The 17,805-nt window shown below is 35.3% G+C and overlaps 1 protein-coding gene across 4 annotated transcripts in view; it reads right to left on the reverse strand.

Moving 5' to 3' along the window:
* The window catches only part of FSTL5 (follistatin like 5), a 788,412-nt gene that overhangs the window by 733,410 nt on the left and 37,197 nt on the right, over nt 1–17,805 (reverse strand). For all 4 annotated transcript variants that reach the window (XM_021101310.2, XM_021101308.2, XM_021101309.2 and 1 more), the window contains exon 2: nt 5,050–5,184. In XM_021101310.2, the coding sequence (XP_020956969.1) occupies nt 5,050–5,175 (126 nt within the window). In that variant the 5' untranslated portion in view covers nt 5,176–5,184. The remainder of the gene's footprint in view (nt 1–5,049; nt 5,185–17,805) is intronic.

Consider the following 17,805-nt stretch of genomic DNA (forward strand, 5'->3'; position numbering starts at 1 on the left):
ATTTTTTTTTTTGGTCTTATTAGGGCCGCACCTGCAGCATATGGAGGTTGCCAGGCTAGGGGTTGAATCGGAGCTGTAGCCGCTGGCCTACACCACAACCACAGCAACACCAGATCCAAGGCACAGCTGCTACCTACATCACAGCTCACCGCAATGCAGAATCCTTAACCCACTGAGGCCAAGCATCGAAACTGTATCCTCATGAATGCTAGTCAGATTCATTTCCACTGATCCATGACGAGAACTCCATGTTATGCATTTTTATCTTGAGACATAGACAAATATATTTTCAATCACATTTGTATGTGTATAGAATTGTAAATAACTATGTACATATGTTTATATTTATAGTTACAATATTTCTATGTAATCTGACAAATAAGTCTCACATTCAGTATATTGCTCCCAAAAGAGGATTATATAGCTGACAAACAAATATTTCATAAAAATAAATTCTGTGCCTAATTTGTCCAGATTCAATGTATGGACACCTCTCTGGGGAAAATGTGGAAAGTTTCTAATCAGAACTCAAGATCTATTGTACATATTATTCATTTTATAGTTTTGTAGTTAATAACTAATATTTAATATTAGTAAAACCTAATCCAAATAGAAAATCTCCTTATGCATTGCCTAAGTCCTATAGAATTATGGATGTGTGTATTCTTTGCAGTTTAAATAAAAATATGTAGGTTTTGATCTGGCATTGCCATGAGCTGTGGTGTAGGTCGCAGGTGCGGCTTAGATGGTTTGTTGCTTTGGTTCTGGTGTAGGCTGGCAGCTATAACTCTGATTTGACCCCTAGCCTGGGAACCTCCATATGCCGCCAGTGTGGCCCTAAAGGAGACAAAAAGACAAAAAAAGGAGTAGGTTAAAAAAAAAAAAAAAAAGAGGAAATCATTTTATGTAATGCTATTAAATTTTTTTTTCTTTTTAAGGCTGCTCCCGAGGCACATGGAGGTGCCCAGGCTAGGGCTCAAATCACAGCTGCAGCTGCTGTCCTATGCCACAGCCACAGCAACATGGGATCCAAGCTGGCTCTGTGACCTACACCACAGCTCATGGCAATGCCAAATCCTCAAACCATTGAGGCCAGGGATGGAACCTGCATCCTCATGATACTAGTCGGGTTCATTACCTCATTACTGCTGAGCCACAATGGGAACTCCAAAATGATATATTTTAAAAAGTCATTAAACATTGGCTCTGTTGATTTTCTTCTGATAAAATGATCTGAAAGGAAATTATTTCTAATTCATTTTTTTGTTTTTTTATATAATGATTTTTATTTTTTTCCATTATGGCTGGTTTACAGTGATCTGTCAATTTTCTACTGTATAGCATGGTGACCCAGTTACACATAAATGTATACATTCTTTTTTCTCACATTATCATGCTCCATCATAAGTAACCAGACATAGTTCCCAGTGCTACACAGCAAGATCTCATTGTTAATTCATTCCAAAGGCAATAGTCTGCATCTATTAGCCCCAAGCACCCCATCCATCCTACTCCCTCCCCCTCCCCCTTGGCAACCACAAATCTATTCTCCAAGTCTATGATTGAACCTTTCCACAGAAAAGAAAATCATGGACTAATACATTATTAATTCAAATTAATGACATCATAATTGCATATATGCATATAATCTTGATTTAAGATTTATTCCAGCCAGCAGAATTAATTATTTATCCCATATATATTTGTATTGTGTTTTCCACATTCCTAATACTGTTCCTGTGGTACAGGAAGATAACCAGTTGCTTGCATCATAATAGAAAGAAACATCCAACAAACTAATAAATAGATGAAATAGATATCCTGACAAATAATGATGTGTTCTATGGATGAAAATAAATTGAACAGGGGATCTAGGCAATGTCTATGAGCTGATTTTCAATTATGTTTTGGGAAAGCATCACCAATAAAGTAGCAGGTGAATCTAATTAGAATGGGACTCAGTGGGAAAAGGATGACCAGGTATTCCTGCAATTTAAATAGTGACCGATACAAACAAACAAACAAACAAAAACACTGTCATGAGGTTAGTCTTCAAGGTCTCAGAAAAGGGAAGGGTAGATTCCAGTGGCTGGGTTTGGAATTGATAGTATGTAGAAAGTATCTGGTGGGATTTTTAGGCATTTGCACAACTCAGGGTTATTCCTGTCAAATATACACTTTCACACATACCTACACACAAACACATACAGACACAGACACATAGAGTCACAAAATGCCTTCCATAGTTTTATGTCACCTCTACCTTAAGTCATCTGAAAGTTAAGTATTTACATGACATTCTCTATCTCTGCTTTTATTTTTTTTTCTTTTTTTCTTTTTTTATTTTTTACTGAATTTTTTTTTTTTTTTTTTTTTTTTTTTTTTTTTTTTGTCCTTTTTGCTATTTCTTTGGGCCGCTCCCATGGCATATGGAGGTTCCCAGGCTAGGGGTCCAATCGGACCTGCAGACCCTGGCCTACGCCAGAGCCACAGCAACGCGGGATCCGAGCCGTGTCTGCAACCTACACCACAGCTCATGGCAACGCTGGATCCTTAACCCACTGAGCAAGGGCAGGGACCGAACCCGCAACCTCATGGTTCCCAGTCGGATTCGTTAACCACTGCACCACGACGGGAATTCCTGTCTCTGCTTTTAAATACCAGTGATCATGTATTATTTCTATCAATTTAGATGTAAAGACTCACAGTGATGGAAAAGATTAGGAGGTGACTTTGATCATTTTGGGTAGATATTTGTGTATTTAAAACAGGTTTAATTCATTGTATTGTTTCCCTTCTTTAAAAGTTTATTAAATCCCATAGCAATGCATAAATAATGTATCTTCAATGTCCAAATTTAATTTGAACTTGTTTATAAGTGCACACTGATACATAAATATCTATGGTATTAATTCTAGCAGGGGAACAATCAAAAACTCCTAGTCATGTATTCTACCTGTCATTTTTTCCACCATCAATTCAATTAAACAGTATTTACTATACTCATGGCACTAAGAATGAAAAGATTAGAAAGACATGGTGTTGATCTCAAGACTCATAACTTAAGGCAGACACATAGCACAGAATAAATATGCACTGGGGCTGTAACAGCATGAGTCAATATGCTGAATTAATAATGTGGTTTAAGAGCATTCATAAAGGAGTTATTATTTCTATGTTTGGGGCTGGGATAAAACTTATTGCCAGTCCATGAAGTAGGAGAAATGAGTGATAATTGAAAGATAGAGCAATAAACCCAATTCTCCAATTGTATTTCTCCAGACTAGACACTTTAAGAATTTATTCACTTTTACATGTGATTAAATTCTACCATGATTTTTTTGATATTGAATTATATTTTATATTTTACTTAGTTTCTTTTTTTATGCCTAGCAGATCTATCCTGCATGTTATACCCTAGCCCATCAATACACTTAGCAAATGAATGAATTCAGAAAATATTTTAACATTTCTGGGAATTTTGATTTTTTATCTATAGAATGAAAATAGATACATCTTCATAATGTTGTTTTGAAGCTAAAATAAAATAATAAATTTAACAGCTTCACCTAGTGTCTTGCCCATAAAAATCCCAGTAAAGGATAGCTATTTTATCAAAATACTATAATATTCTGAAAGAATTTCAGCAAAAATATATTCATTGTCAATATTAATAATAGGTATTGCTTGTAAGGGAGAAAATCAATATAGTTATGTTTGTTTATTTCAATTTTTTTTAAAACAAGTGGCATAAGAAATTTACAAATATACATATATTCTTTTAATAATTGGCGTTTTGTCTTTTCTCCACTCTATGAAAATGAAAATATATTGTACACATGTATTTGATAGAATAAAACTTTCTTCAGTATCTTAACTGTAGTATCATGATCTATTTCAAAATAAAACTTCTGGGAGTTCACATAGTGGCTCAGCGGGTTAAGAATCTTACTGCTATCCATGAGGATGTGGGTTCAATCCCTGTCCTCCCTCAGAGGGTTAAGTATCTGGCCTTGCTATGAGCTGTGGTGTATGTTGCAGGCCCAGATCAGATCCTGTGTTGCTGTGGCTGTGGGGTAGGCCAGCAGTTGCAACTCTAATTCAACCCTTAGCCTGGGAACTTCCATATGCCACATGTGCAGCCCTAAGAAATCAATCAAAATAAAAAATAAAATAAAATGTCTAGCTTATTTATCTTAAGTATATAACCTATTTAATTTGCAGTATGTCTATATGTCAAGTTCCTTTATTCTTGAAAATATTTAATGTAAAGAATTTCCTTAACATTAGACTACCCAAAATTATGATGTTTTAATGAAATTAAAACATCTAATAAAAATGTCTTTAAAAATGAAAATGTAGCCAAACTATGTATGTCCAGTTGTGGAGACATCCTTTTCTGTATATCATTGAGGAAATTCAAGAACATGACACGTGTTTTAGTTTAAAAAGTTCTAAACTTAACATTAATATGGAAATAATAAGGTAATTGTCTTAATATATTCACTTATTTTTATAAATTCTTTATATTCCATGTAAACTTTTAATGATATATATATATATATATATATATATTTTTTTTTTTTTTTTTTTGTCTTTTTGCCATTTCTTGGGCCACTCCCGCGGCATATGGAGTTTCCCAGGCTAGGGGTCGAATCGGAGCTGTAGCTGCCAGCCTACGCCAGAGACACAGCAACTCGGGATCCGAGCCGCGTCTGCGAACTACACCACAGCTCATGGCAACGCCGGATCGTTAACTCACTGAGCAAGGGCAGGGACCGAACCCGCAACCTCATGGTTCCTAGTCGGATTCGTTAACCACTGCGCCACGACGGGAACTCCTAATGATATATTTTTAAATGACTAATCTCTATACTTTATCAAGAAGTATTTAATTCCTTAATTGTAATTACCAAGAGTACTATCATTTCATGTTTTAAAACATTTTTGTATGTAAATTATATTCTGAAGTAAATGCTCCTAAGTGAATAGTAAAACAGACAACTAATAGTTTTGTTCATAATCACTAATTCAGAATGGTGACTGTACCTTGTGCCGTAATCTTATTAGTGGTTGATAGGATTTAAGGCCATATCCCGCTTCTTTGGTTGGCCTTCCTTCTGATTCCAGGAAAATGAATCCAAGAAACAACACAGCTGACCAGCACTTAAACATCCTTTTCACCTGTGAAAATTAACATGGCAAATAATCAGAAAATATATTATATGTTGAAGAAAGTTATCAAGAAATATTCAATAGCAAATAGATATCTCCATAGATCTAATCAAACCTTGGCAGTGATTTTCAACTGAATCAATAATAGGTAAGCTTCTCTGAATAAAGATTATGATCTGCCTTGTCATAACAGACACTGTTAGTTTTACTCATACAGCTTACATAACATTAAATAAGTAGAAATATAGGCACCAATAAAAATGTATTGAAGAAAAATTAATGAATGCAGGTTGAAAGAAAAAAATTGAAAAGACAGAAAACATCAAACCATGCTCAATTTTCTAAGCATCCATATAGAATACATTTATTGATATATTTATGAATCTCAAACTCCTCCTTAAGTATGTTTGGTGAATTATGCCTAATAAAACTAGGGCTATTATAATTTACTGGTGAGTATTAGTGAGCAGTTGATAAGATAGCTTTCTATGTTATGTCTTAATAAACTGAAGTACAGCAAAAATTATGCAGATGGGTTATATTGAGTTATGAATGCAGTCTTTCAATAGTGTCTAAAAGGATATATCCTAGATAATTGCTTTTTAAGTGCTTTAAGCTAAAAGTCATTTGACTCTTTCTACAGTTCTATGTTTTTGGATAAACCAGAGAAACTATAAAATTTATTTCCATTTAAATTTGAAGCCCTCTTCAAAATAAACAAATCTATCTTTGAGTTCAACTATATTCCACTCTATCTTTTTCACATCTCTGTCCCCATGGTGACATAAAAGGGACTCTTTATCCTCCTGTCTAATCCAGTTTGTTCATCTGACTTCTTGAGAAACTTAGCCAATTGATTAATCTGGCTATTTAATGTATTTAAGATCTGTGACTCAAGATTTTCTTCGATCTTTAAATAGGTTCAAATCACCCATATTTTAAGAAAATTTATCTATCCCCCTTTCTGAATTTGAGGAAGTAGGTGTATATCCCATTCTGTCACATTTTCTGACCAATCACACTTTTTATCCTCATTACTCTCTTAGATTAACATTTCTTTTTTTCAAAAAATGGTCACTTAACTTGATGTCTATGTCATCTGTCTCTTCTGTTTCTGTAGAAGTTTTAAAAAACACCTCTTCAGCCCTTTTACAAGTTCATCCTACTTCTTTATTTTGCCATTAAATATCACATTTTATTTAATCTCATGAGCCATTTATCCTACTACATTCACCCAGGCAGACATTCAATATAGTCTATGGTTTTAATTACATGTATCACTTCTTATTCAAGCTCAAGATTGGTCTAATTAGCCAACTCAACAGCTCTGCTTTTATGTTTTAAAATTAATTCCTCATAGAATCATGCCTTTCTAGACTTTCATCCATCCATTTACTCAGGCCAGAAACAAAGGAGACAATTTTGACCTCTCTGTCTCCTTTCACTCTTCATATTAAACCCATCTCTAAGTTCTATTTGTCTGGCTTCATAATATAGCTCTCAAACATTCGTTCCTTCGCAAGTCTACTGTCAAACCCTAGTACAAGCTATGGGTACCACTTCTCCAGGAAGATGCCTTGACCTTGTCTTTTCCTGGCCTTCTACTCTTTGGTAGGTGTACTTTAAATCCCTTCTCCACACCACAGCCTGAGCCATCATTCTGAACTCAAACATCATAACGTTACCGCCTTTACTAGGAACTTTGGGATATATTCATTTATGCTTAAGATAAAAAACTAAAGCACTGGTTCCTCAAAGTTCCTGCAGCATCTGGGCTCTTCATGTATACCTCTTCTCTAAATAACTGTTCTCCAGCCAGACTAACCTTATGCAGTTCTTTGAACTTATATTGTCCATTTCTACTCTAAGGATTTTATACACTCTTTCCCCTGATTGAAATACACCCTCCCCATTTATCACTAAAAGACCATCATATATCAAAAATATCCCTTAGAATCCCTCCCCACAACACCAAGCCTGACTTAAACTTCTTAGTTACTCTACTTATAGATCAATTTTCCTTCATTTCAGACCATCTCTTTGTAATTATGCATCATTGGTGTAATTACTGAAAAATGTTGGCTTTCTACACTAGACTATGTATCTGTCTCTTTAGAGCTTCATGAATGCTGGAAATATTTTTTCTTCAGCATTATATCATCTGGGCTACCAAATCGCCTGGCACCTATTGCACAGGCAATGAATGTATGCATAAATGAATATCATCTTGCATGCAAGGGTAACAAGAAAGAGGGTGTTTTCCTCCATTCTGACAATGTTGAATGCAATTGCTATTTCCACTACTGCTACAAAACATCTGAAAACTAACCTGAGAAAACTAAATATTTTCATTTGCAATCCATCCTTTTGCTGTCATTTTGATGTATAGTTTAATCCTTCTCCTTGGGGTAAATATTTGTTTTTAAGACAACTGGATGGAATAGGATGGAATATTTTAAATCTAAGGCAGAGACCAAGAATAAAGCACACAGTTCAGCTAAAGGGACATTTCTTCTCAAGCTCTGAACACTGTGTTCCTCCTGCTCTGAACCAGGAGAGGGAGGGAGGAGGCATGGCAACAATCCTGCCCCATTATAATTCTGGGGGAAGGTGAAGTCCTAAAGTTCCTAAATGTGCTCATTTAAGGGTTTGTCTTTCTCTGCCCTCTTTCTTCTTCCCTCCTAACCTCCCTCTTTCTCATTCTTTTTCTTTGTGTGTGCATACACGCATACAAACACACACAGACACACTATCCCACATGGAAAAGAGTTTATCTAAATAAAATAGAGAATAAGGTGAAAGATTTACATGATCTTAAGAGAGTATACATGTATGTATAATTGTACCATGTATAATAGTACCATGTAAGATTTTTCTCCACTGAAATATCACCATGCTGTACAGTAGGAAATTGACAGAACCCTGTAAACCAGCTATAGTGGAAAAAAATTAAAAAATCGTTATATATAAAATATACATATGGAATAAATGAGCAATTAATTTTAATAGATGAGTAAAATCTCACAAATCTTGGGTGAGTAAACTTCCGCACATTTATAACTAGATCAACAATCTCCTGAAATTTTTTTTCTGCCAAAAGGCAACAGAGTAGTAGTATCTACTTTAAAATATTTCACTAAAACTTGATAAGGGTGACTGTGTAAATCTTTAATGTAGTACATGCAATTTATTTATACTGTTTTAATCTATTTCTCATGCTTTTAATCATGATTAATTTTTTTCCACTGGTAGTCTTCTGATTTTCCAATCTAAAATGTCTTTAAAATGCCAAGTTATACAAAAATAAAAATATTTTATATCAACAAAAGCTATCATACATTTGGAATAATTTAGTATGTCAGGTAATGTGAAACATAACGATTGTTAAAAGTCAGATAACATTTCTTTAGGAGAACTCTTATTTCTATTGCAGATAGGCATTTGAGCTCAGCAGTGGAGTGTTAGAAAAACAAAGGGCAAACACTAGTTTCCGTGTTTATATTCTATAAATAGTACCACGTAAGATTTTTCTCCACTGAAATATCACAAGGAAAAAGCTTGAATTAAATTACATAGTTATCAAATGGCAACCTAAACATCAAGATGACCCTTCGAAATGGATGCTCAGAAAACAATTATTACCTTCTCCTTTTTCTTCATCTGTAGGATCCAAAGATGTCATTTTTATATCTTTAAGAGTTCACTTGTACACAGAAGGTGTTCTGGAAATTGTAAATCAGTTGTAATTGATCCCATGATATACTGACTCATGATCTCACTCAGTATATTAACCTCTGACAAGCTGTTAGGTTTTCATAATTAACTGACAGTTTGTTGACAGCTTAGTAAGAACACTGAAAAGCATGTGACTTAAACAAATCGGCTGGAACAGATGGTATGATGATGATCCTATGACTTTTCCTTGTAATCTCAACATTTATATGGAAGGATCGGAAAACAACCTCTCTATTGACTTAACAGAAAACAAAAAGCATGCGTCCATAAAAAGTATCTGCCTAACATCATATTTAACAAGGTTGGACTTAAAAAAGTTAATATATACGGTTAGAGCTTTCTTTCTCTTCTTCAAAAAAAAATAGTATTTTTTGGAGATCACTCTGGTTCAGCATGTTAAGGATCTGGCATTGTTGCAACTGAGGTGTAGTTTACAGCTGTAGCTCAGATTCAATCCATGGCCCAGGAACTTCTATATCCCATGGGATACACTCAAAAAATTATATTTTTCTCTGAATCAAACTTTTTCCTCACTGTATGGTATATGATGCCATGATGCTTAAGGCAGTAGGACTTAGAGTACTTACATTATTTAGTAATTCAAATTCAAGGAATTTTGTTCTGTTTACACATTCTCTATAATCTAATGTCTAATCACCTGGGCAAACACAGTAAGAATATTAAACTTAGGAAGAAAATGCAGCATTTGAGATGGGGAAGGAAACTTTGGTATTGTGCCTATGAATGAGAAAAATGTCAAGGTGAAGCAAATCCCTGACATTATCAAATGTTTAGATGAGTTCAGTGTCTGGAGTGTTTCACCTGGCATGTCCCCACTGCCTCTCACTCCATCCTAGAAAAGTTCGATAGGTCTTTCAAGAGATAGCCTGAGTTATCTCTTTGTGAAATCTTCCCTGTCAACCTCCTGGAACTTGACTGCAATGTTTATGTATCTCTCTTGCATGACTTTTGACCTTGCACTGTGGTGATTGGCTTAAGAAAGACTACCATCCTCCTGTAGATATAGAAAGAAGTATACTGACCTGGTTCTGTCACAACTTAACACAGTTACCTTCCAGAACCATCTCTTTACTCTGTTCTGTAACAGGGGGGTTGCCCATATGATCATGTGTGCTTTTGTCCATGTTGGTATCCTGTAATTTGATGAGATGGAGAAACCAACTTCCAGACTACCTTGTGTCATGTGGTACAACCTAAGCAAAACCAATTGCCTTATTCAGACCTCATCTAAAAGAAGAAATTTATGAGCTTATCACCTGTAACAGATTATTCCTACTGAGTAGACTTATTGATAAGGAGAGTATACAGGGAAGAATAGGTTTCAGAGAGAAAAGTAAGATTTCTTTCTTTGAGATGACTTTTTTAGTTCTATCGGAGGTATTAGACATTGGGTTATTGAATCTGGAGCTCAGCAAATAGGTATGAGCTGGTGACATCTGTTTGGGGTTGTTAACATGTATATGCCTTCTAATATAGGTATAAAATGGGAAGAGGTTGGAGAGGAGAAGGGGTTCAAAGACAAGATCCTCAGGCAGGTTTAGCTGAAATTAAAACAATGCTGCTAAGAGGTAGAGGAAATGAAAACAGTGAAATGGCAATTTTAGAAAAAAATGATAGATGGGGATTTTCATCGGAATGGAATGACTGGAAACCACAGCTCTCTTCATTATCTGACATCCTGTATTGTTACTGGCTTGATTGTGTGTTCTTTGTATCCAACCATTATACTGGTTCCATAAAGATGAGACTTGGTTACACATTTATGTGAAAAAGAGCAGTACCTGGTACACAGCACAAACTCAATAAACATTTTTGATTAATTGATCAAAAATGGCTAAAAGTGATTAATTTGAAGTTGTAGATGTACGTGAAATGACTCTTTTTTTTGTCTTTTTAGGGGTGCACCCACAGCATATGGAGGTTCCCAGGCTAGGGTGGAATCGGAGCTTTAACTGCTGGCCTACACTACAGCCACAGCAATATCAGATCCAAGCCACGCCTGTGACTTCACCACAGCTCATGGCAAAGCCAGATCCTTAACTCACCGAGCAACGCCAGGGATTGAACCTGTGTCCTCATGGACGTTAGTCAGATTTGTTTCTGCTGAGCCATGATGGGAACTCCTGAAAAGATTCTTAATATTCTTCATGTGATCAAAAACAGTCATTGAAAAGTGACTATGAATTTAATATAAAAATCAAGTTGCCGTTATCACAAAAAGCTTTCCTTTTACCTTTGGATCAAAAATTTTGCACTTGGTTTTCAATGGGAAATTCCTTTGAACAAGTCTCACTTGTCAAAGACAGACCTTTTCCTTCTTCAGCTCAACTGAAATTGGGTCAACCAGCCAGATTCCCTCTACCAGTCAGGCTTGTCTGTTGCAGAGGCTTGTCTGTTGCAGCAACTCTTTTCATCTCTTGACCCACTTTACCATGACACCCACCCTTGTGAACTCTGTGGTTGAGTTCTAATTTCATATTTTTCTTAGGAGGAAATATTCTCCAAAGAATTCAGTCCTGTCATGGGTAGTGGCTTCTCCCCATCAGAGAGGTAGATTCTCGCCACCCTCTTCATCAGAGCAAAGGATTTTCCCAATTGATGTACTATGTTCAAATATTCATTCTAATAAGCATCATTTGAACATAAAACAAGACCAAACAGGGAAACAAGGAAGAGCTGTATAATCATAAGTGAGAGCAGCAAAGGAAAAACAGATCATGTATACCCAGCTGGACACACTGGGATGGTGACTACCATGTATTTATAATTTTGTGATTTGCATTATTGCTTATATTGAATGAATAAAGAAAGAGGAACTTCTCAAGATAAAGTGTCCAAGGATAACTCTGATCTAATTTGACTTGTGGAACTTATATAATTCTACATTTAGATACACATAATAAATGGATAGCCTATACAAGGAGTGGCCATAGAGAGACTCTTTCACTTCTATTTGCTTCAGATCAATGTAAGTGAAGGTATAAGATAAACAAATGCAATGATAACAGGTGAGCAACAGCTATATGAGTTTTACTGACAGACAACATGAGTAAAGATGGATCAAATCTATATGGAAATCCTAACAAACATAGAACTTTCTTCATTCTTAACTATGTCTTATTGGTTCATATCCTGACAATATCTGAAGCTTTTGCCAAATTGAAAGATTACAACATGTGCAATATACTTTTTTAATATCTGGGAGAAGAATAGAATTATAAGTGTTAAATAATGAGAATTATGACCGTTAAATTCATTTCACTCTTTCAAATAAGGAGGTACTTGTATTTCAATGACATCTGAATCATTAATTAAAATGAACAAAACTGTCCCAATTTTAATCAATTACACCTTTCAATAGCCAACTTAATTTGAAGCTGAAAGACGCTAAATATGGATAGAATATATTCATTGCCATTTTAGAAGGATTGCAGTCTAAAATGTGAAATAATTTAGGCTCGCATTAGGATAAAGTATCCACATTAAATGGAAGTGAATTCCATCTAATTAAAAAAATGTACATTACTCTGCATTAACCAAATGAAAATCCCACATTATGAAAACCGTCTTAGGTGATAAGCACTATTTTCCAAAATCATCTTTGTTTTACAAAACTACTTATGCTGCAGTTCTATTAACTAGTCTGGTGCACTAAAAATCATTTTTGAATAAAATATTCAAGTACAACATGCAATATCAGATAACAGAACTGAAAATCATATAAGAGATTTCATGTAAACACTTTTGTTTGTGAGGAACATGTAAGCCAGTGAGAATAAGGTTTAAGGAAAGCAGAAGTAGTCTTGGAGTACAACTGTCCTGATTCTGAGTACATGGCAGTATTTTTTTTAATACTACAATACACTGGGCTAGAATCCATTCACTGTGGAAGGGTATGAGGCTTAGTTTAGAAGCCACATCTCTCTGAACCCTTTGTATCTGCTACTGGCTAGAATTTCCAAAACCAGCTAATAGGACACCAGAGTCACCATCTCTACAGAATCACACTGTTTATGTAGTATTTTTGGAAAATATTTTGTTTGTACATTTGTTCGGTCACAATGCTTTTCACTGAGAAGAAGTTATATGAAGTTATGGTTAAAATTATATATAGATGGCTATAGCTATTCTCATATAGCTGTAATTACAGAGTACTTATAGGTATATATACAAACACACACATATATACAATGTTTGTGTAAACCATGTATATATAAAACTTGTGATAGATATCATTACATAACTATGTAGATGTCAATAGTTATACTCCAATGGTTATATATAATACAGGATATTTGGTTTTTAAAGAATGAAATTTGGGTCTCGCTGACTTAACACAGGAAATGTTTCAAGTTTCATAAACTTACAGTAGGCTGAACTTCCAATGTAGACACTAGTAGCTCAAATTTAGGTAGAACAAATAATACAATGAGGTGATGCATTTTCAATCTCCCAAATAAGACCTTGAATTTTACAGTACATCCATGATTCAACAGTCAAAAAGGTGTACTATGGGTAGCCTGAAGTTAGTTCCCTATGTCCAGTTTTAAGAAGACTTCAGTAGACAATACTTTAAAAATAAACTTTATTCACTTCTTTGTGTACAGTATTCAATCATGCTGTCAGTTTCCTTTTCACAATGAATTAAATCATCATCGTAAAGTAAATTTGATCATAATATTCTGGATTGCATTATGTTAGTACCTACACATAATAGACTATCCATCTCCCACCTTGCTGAAAGCTGTGGTCCTTAATGTGGTGAAATGTGACAGATCACAATCCTGTCCTAATATAACCGAGGTGATATGACTTACCTCATCTACTGTGCTTAGTTTTTCTCTACCTTATGCCCATCTGCCTTGTGTATGACCAGCTCAGAATAAGAAGCAGCTCTTGCTGTGGTCCAGTGGATTAAGGAGCTTGCACTATCCCTGCAGTTGAAGTGTGGGTATGATCTCTGGCCCAGGAACTTCCAATTTCCACAAGTGTGGAAAAAACAAACAAACAAACAAACAAAAATAGCCACTAGATCTGTTCCTTAATTTTTATATGCAATTCATTGCACATGTTAAAGTTCTGAATCTCAGTTTATTTTTACCAGAAATCTTACATCTCAAGTAGGCATTTTTCTTTCCTGTGATTGATAAACTGAAGATATTTATTTCTAAAAACCTTACCAAAAGTCATTTCAATACTGAGCAGCAGCACAGTATATTGGAAATGACATGAGGCTAACATGAAAAAGATGGATGGTCCTTGTGGACCTGCTCATAAATATATTCTTAACACCTGTTTTAAAAGTTCTCAACCCAGGCTAATCTAGGGTCTCCCAACAAATCCACTGATACTGACTCCTTGAAGGAAACTCTTTACTAACCCTTCTGTTCCACCACATAATATTCTCATGATTTCATTTCACTTTCCTAGCCATACTTTTGCAGTCTTTTCCCATTTTTCTCCATTCACTGATTTCTTAAAGCTGATATGCCAGATTTATGTCACATTTATAAAAGAATAATTCAATCAGATAATAAAGTTCATTTTTTAATTAATTTCTTTTTTTTTTTTAGGGCCAGACTGGCAGCATATGGCAGTTCTTAGGTTAGGGGTCAAATCCAAACTGCAACTGCCAGCCTACACCACAATCAGAGCAACAACAGGATCCAAGCCAAGTCTGTGACCTACACCGCAGCTCACAGCAATGCCAGATACTTAAGCCACTGAGCAATGCCAGGGATCAAACACTCATCTTCATGGATGCTAGTTGGGTTCCTAACCCTCTGAGTCACAATTGGAACTCCCAAGCTTTTTAGTTTTATATTGAACAATATATCCAATACATTAAGGAACAACACCTGTAGGTCATAGACATATTAACTGAAAGTTATAAAAAGACAGCTTTATCGTTTTCAAAGTAAATACCAAGGGAAAGTGATTATGAAAACTAAGACTAACCAACTGCACTGATGTTAGGTTTTGTCTTTTTTCTCCTAAACACTATGGATGTGACTTATTATAAATTACAGAATATTAGCTAAAGATTAGCAATTTCAGATATTTTTGGTGTGAAAGACCCATTATCCTACTTTATATCTAAACTACAATAAATTTGTTTGATATAATATGAAAAAAGGATTTTTAAACTTTAAAATTTTAAACTCTAGGACTTCCTGTCTTGGTGCAGTGGTTAACAAATCTAACTAGGAACCATGAGATTGCAGGTTCAATCCCTGGCCCTGCTCAGTGGATTAAGTACCCGGCGTTGCCGTGAGCTGTGATGTAGGTCACAGACATTACTCTGATCCCATGTTGCTGTGGCTGTGGTGTAGGCTGGAAGCTACAGCTCTGATTAGACCCCTAGCTTGGGAACTTCCATATGCCGCAGGTGCAACCCTAAAAAGACAAAAAAAAAAAAAGACATAAGAGTTTAAACTTTAAAAGTTTAAAAATAATGTATTATATGACCTTGAATATATTGCCCTGGTTCAAGAGAAGAGAAAAGTATTATGGACTCTGTCTTTGGAATTCATTGCCTTCTACCTTGATGAGCACTTAAAATGTAAATTAAGGAAGAATACAGCTCTTAAGATTGACTCTGTCTAAAATCCCCAAGGTACTATGTTACAGATTTTATTTGCTATTAAAAAAATCATTGCATTTTGTCAATGTCAGACATTTTAAATTCAACCTATTCCATATCAAGCTTTCTAGCAGCCTGTATTCTTTAAATCTGGGACTACACTTAGTATGCAAGGGAAAAAAAAATAAACTCATAGTTTGGCAATGAAGTGCTGCACAGGGGTCAACTTTTTTCCTCCATATTTAAAACTGAAATGCCCTGGGGAACACTCGCCCATTCACTCAGATTAGCTGTGTCTCAGAGGTGTTCTAGTTCATACAGAGGCAAGTGTGGGGAGAGGCCAAGGAGTCAGTAGTAAATGTCATTGGGATTTAGAATACTTTCCAGAACAACCTCATGCCTCCCCAAATGGAGAGATCTGAGCCATATTGGTATGCTGGGGAGAGAGGAAAATAGATCAGTGTTACTTCTAGTTCCACCAGGAGGATTGTCAGAATCACAACCTCCATGTCTTCATGGGGTATATATAGACTGAACCAAGCAGACCAGGGTAGTGGAAACTGTCCAAGAAATGACTAACAGGAATTAGTAGGGAATGTTCCAGCTGGTTCCATGGCCAGTGACAACCAGTAATCAAAACACATGTCACAAGCAAAAACACAGCTAAGGTTGAGTAGTTTTCACCAAGTGATGGGAAAAGAACTTGTATTTTATTTTATACCAGTGTTTTTTCAAAATTCAAAAAAAAAAATACTGGTAAAAGGTTGGATTTAAAAAGCAATTATCGGATAGGAAAAGAAAGAAAACTGAAGAAAGATGAAAAACAAAACCAGTGACAGGTTGCTTTATAACAATAAAAATAACTTCTTGCATATTTGCTCTACTCCAGACACAAGTAAACTGTGTGTTTTCACATTCTTGATCACAATCTATTCACTGTAAAATCCGCTAATTTAGGTAGGCTAGGTATGTGAGTCCAATCAATATATCCATAGAATTTACCAGATTATACAATCTGGAAGCATATGCTTCTGGAAGTAAATAAAGGCAAGGCATGGGTACCAGTGTGATCTCTGAGAATCTCACATTCAATGTATTTTGAGATGAGTGCTTCCAACTAAATTTGGGGAAAATGCATGGAATTGAACTACACAGCATTGGAGCTAACATGCAGCTCCATCAACATGCTGCCTCTAGTCTGCAAGCAGCTATCAAAATTTAATAGCATCATCCAACTCACAGATGACCTGCTTTCAGGACCCTTGTAATTCTGCAAATCCACAGTAATTCTGACACCTAATCTTTTTTTTTTTTTAAGCAATTTCAATTCTTCTTCTCTGGGTAATAAACATAAAACATGCAGCAGAGATGGTTGGACTCAAGATCTAGTGAAATGGATCTCCCTTTCCTTGTCCTCATGGCATTGGAACCAGAAATTACCATCATGATTTCTTGCAGCTGGCAGCTGACAGAAAAGCCTCTCAAATTTCTTTAATAAGGGAATCTGCTGCAGAATGGGTCCTTGAACATGCTGAAAGCAGCCAAGAAAATGCAGAATACAAGCTGAATATCAGTCAAAACTTTCCTCAAGCACTCTCAAATGCTTATTTCATGACCTTTTTTTGGCCATACCCACAGCATGTGGAAGGTCCTGGGCCAGGGATTGAACCCATGTCACAGCAGTAACCCAAGATGCTGCAGTGACGATGCCAGATCCTTAACTCACTGCATTACACGGGTTCACCTTTCATGACTTTCTTTAAAAAGCAAGCTGCAAGCCAGACCTTGCCCAATGATTGTCCTATGGTAAACACAAAATTAATTAGCTGAGGCCAAACCTTAGAGGGCAGAATTGCCTATGAGGCACAGAGGGAAAGTAACTCAAGGGACTCAGCCGCCCCTCAACTTTGGCCTCTGAACTTATCTTTTAAGAACATTTTAATTACATTTTCTACTTTTACTTTAAATTTTAACTTTAATGTATATAATTTTAATTATATATTTATAATTCATTGAATTATTTAATGGGTTGTGATAAAACCATAATATTTAGGAATAAAACATCTTCCTTTCACAAAACTATTCTCATGTTTTCATCTAAATGTTTTTCACTTTAGTTTTTATTTGACCTGGAATTAACTGGGGACATTCTATGGTAACAATTTTTTTATTTTACATAAAACTTAAATTTATTTTTATTTTACTTTTATTTTATTTAACTACCATTTTTTGAAAAAGTTGATCTGATTTATGGTTTTCTCTTGGTAAAATGTTTGGTTTACTTGTATATG

This window comes from Sus scrofa, chromosome 8, assembly GCF_054392235.1.
Source record: "Sus scrofa isolate SSC_HxYL_T2T_F1_AM1 chromosome 8, Sscrofa_HxYL_maternal_Yorkshire_Landrace_v2.0, whole genome shotgun sequence".
Taxonomy (NCBI): Eukaryota; Metazoa; Chordata; class Mammalia; order Artiodactyla; family Suidae; genus Sus; species Sus scrofa.